General features: G+C 31.2%; 2 protein-coding genes across 2 annotated transcripts in view; both read right to left on the bottom strand.

Annotated features, from left to right (window-relative positions):
• Positions 1-1,672, bottom strand: part of LOC107689757 (interferon-induced, double-stranded RNA-activated protein kinase-like) — a 12,725-nt gene extending 11,053 nt beyond the window's left edge. The window contains exons 1-2 of the mRNA XM_016487900.1: positions 1,306-1,672; positions 1,067-1,196 (exon numbers count right to left, since the gene is read on the bottom strand). Of these exons, the coding sequence (XP_016343386.1) occupies positions 1,067-1,196; positions 1,306-1,418 (243 nt within the window). The 5' untranslated portion in view covers positions 1,419-1,672. The remainder of the gene's footprint in view (positions 1-1,066; positions 1,197-1,305) is intronic.
• Positions 1,673-2,214: 542 nt separating this feature from the next.
• LOC107689758 (G patch domain-containing protein 11) overlaps positions 2,215-2,681 on the bottom strand; it is a 6,406-nt gene continuing 5,939 nt past the window's right edge. The window contains exons 7-8 of the mRNA XM_016487901.1: positions 2,462-2,543; positions 2,215-2,383 (exon numbers count right to left, since the gene is read on the bottom strand). Of these exons, the coding sequence (XP_016343387.1) occupies positions 2,325-2,383; positions 2,462-2,543 (141 nt within the window). The 3' untranslated portion in view covers positions 2,215-2,324. The remainder of the gene's footprint in view (positions 2,384-2,461; positions 2,544-2,681) is intronic.

Raw genomic sequence — 2,681 nt, 5'->3', positions numbered from 1 at the left:
ATATTTTAGTATAATATTAAACATAATATTTAATATTATATATGCATTTTTATACAGAGCACTACCAATATATAAGAAAATAGATAAGTAAATAAATATGTATTATGTTTATATATTATAATAAACAATATGTGTATATATAAGAAGATATCAGTGAAAATATGTTATGTATTATATAACATTTGTAACTTTTCAAAATAATTTGAATTATATCCTCCTGGCACCCATTATAGTTAACATTAGTTAATACAAATGCAACTTTGATTTTAATAATGTATTAAATGTTGAAATTAACATTAACTAAGATTAATAAATGCTTTAGAAGTATTTTCATTGTTAGAACTAATGCATTATCACAAAATTAAATAAATATGATGGTGTACAATATTAAACATCATATTTAATATTATATAGATACAATAATATGTATTATAGGACTTTTGTCCTCTGTAGAGGACATTATATTTTAGTGAATTTCTCTACATGCAACAGTTTTAAGTCTGTCCTGTTCGAGATGCAGTGTAACTATGTTGTGTAGAATGGGAATGACAATTTATGGACATTTTACGCACATATTGCATAAAGTACAGTAGTATATCAAATCATTCTGTTATATCTTTCATAACATAGTTGAGATTAATCGTCTTTGTACAAAGTCCTGAACCCTAAAAACTGATTGGTGAATGACAAAATAAAACATTGTTTTTGCCTATGCATGCCTTTTCATGTGGATTTGATTTTTGTTTTTTTTAAGGACATAGAATAAAATATGAATAAGATATATTTTTTTCAAAAATGTTTTTGTTTCTACATTTGTTTCTTATGCATAAAAAAAAAAATTCACAAAACTTTTTTTTATGGTTCTCAGGAGGATATATATATATACACACACACACAGTAAAAAAATTTTTTTTTTTTTTTTAAATATATAACATTTGTACTTACAGGATCAATATTTTGAGTGATTTTTATAGCTCTTAGGAGGATATATATATATATATATATATATATATACAAACATACACAGTAAATAATAAAAAAAAATATATAACATATTTGTACATACAGGTTCAATATTTTGAGTGATGTTTATGCCATTAAGCGCGTTCTTTGCGGCGTTCTGCTTGGCCTCTTTCTTGGTTTTCCCAGTGCCCTCAGAATACCGCTGTCCGTTCACAACAGCCCTCATAGTGAACCTGACAACACAACAATGATGTTAATAGTTCATTGCGCTGTCTCACAGCAGCCCAGAAGCTGTTGACTCAATTCGACCGCACATCTACTGAATGAGTAAGAGTTGCACACGTTTTGTTGTGACTCGGTCCATCTGTGGATCCCTCCTCATACTCCACGCTGCACTGAGTCTTCTGCTGGTACTCGTTCAGCTGAGAAATGTAGTTCCCTGACAGAGACTCCATTGCACGGATAAAAACAGAGCTAAAATAACAAGACAGCGGTAGAAGTTTATGTTGAGCAGCACGTGAGCGCCACGCAGAGCGTCATATCTTCAGCGGACCAGCACTAAAAGACGCATTAACGTGATTTTAAATCAACTTAACACGGTACTAACAGTTACAGTGTATTCACACTGGCGTCCACCACAGACACGAGTTTACTTTCATTTCTTCGTATCATTTAAATCGATTAGTTTCGATTTCCGGAATCCGACGTCATCGCTAAACATTTGGATTGGCCAATCAAAAGTCACGCGTGTTGATAAGCCCCGCCCACCTGAAATTAACCTCCGTTTTTAAACGCAGGAGACAAATTACAATTATATAAATTTATTTTCAATTATTAGACTCAGAAATAAATTACCAGGTATGATAATATAAAAACGAATTTATGACATTTGGTGGCATTTTCCTTCTGTAAATATGAAATTTGGAACAAAATATCATCAATTTAATCTAAATGCTTAAAGCTATACTATAAAAATCAAATATACTATAATAAACCACAGACAAATCTTAATATCTACAAGTATTATGTACACAACCACTGTTTCAGGCTAACTGGAGAAAGTAATTAATCATTGTTAATCTACAAATACCACAGTATTGTAACAGTCCACACCACAATGAATTAATTAATAAAAAGTAATGAAATTAATAACAATGCAATCACATTTGTGATTGGTTGAGATTCAGCTATGCAGAAGTGATGCATCACGGTCAATATACTGATATAAAACAATCATACACACAATTATAATCAAAACATCAATGCAGCATTTAATGAACGGATAAATATCAAACACAGCTATGCAAAAAAAAGGTCAAAAGCAAATTAAAAACAAGTGTTCCAGATTATTCCAGGTTGCTCTAGTCGTCATGGTCTGCTGCCGAGTCACCAGGACAGTTCGAGCTCAAATCCTCCTCATCTGTCGGATGAGAACATTTTAGTTGATTTATAATTTATGCATCTGCTCAAACAGTTATTATACGTTAAGACTTCTTACCATTATATGCCGTCCCACACCATATGCAGTAAAAATGAGCTGCTCGCAGATACGAGGTGAGAAACTGCAGCTTGTCTAAAGGCTGAAGAAAAGACAACGGCATAACGGTGCTTCAAAATAATAATACAAATAAAGTTTAATAATTTTAATACACAGAGGCACACATAAGGCACTTCCCATAAATAAAGAAGTACAATTTATATATATATATATATATATA

Source organism: Sinocyclocheilus anshuiensis, unplaced genomic scaffold (assembly GCF_001515605.1).
Source record: "Sinocyclocheilus anshuiensis isolate Anshui unplaced genomic scaffold, SAMN03320099.WGS_v1.1 scaffold1637, whole genome shotgun sequence".
Classification (NCBI taxonomy): domain Eukaryota; kingdom Metazoa; phylum Chordata; class Actinopteri; order Cypriniformes; family Cyprinidae; genus Sinocyclocheilus; species Sinocyclocheilus anshuiensis.
Note: the sequence above shows the minus strand (reverse complement) of the source record. Positions and strands in the feature narration are given on the sequence as shown.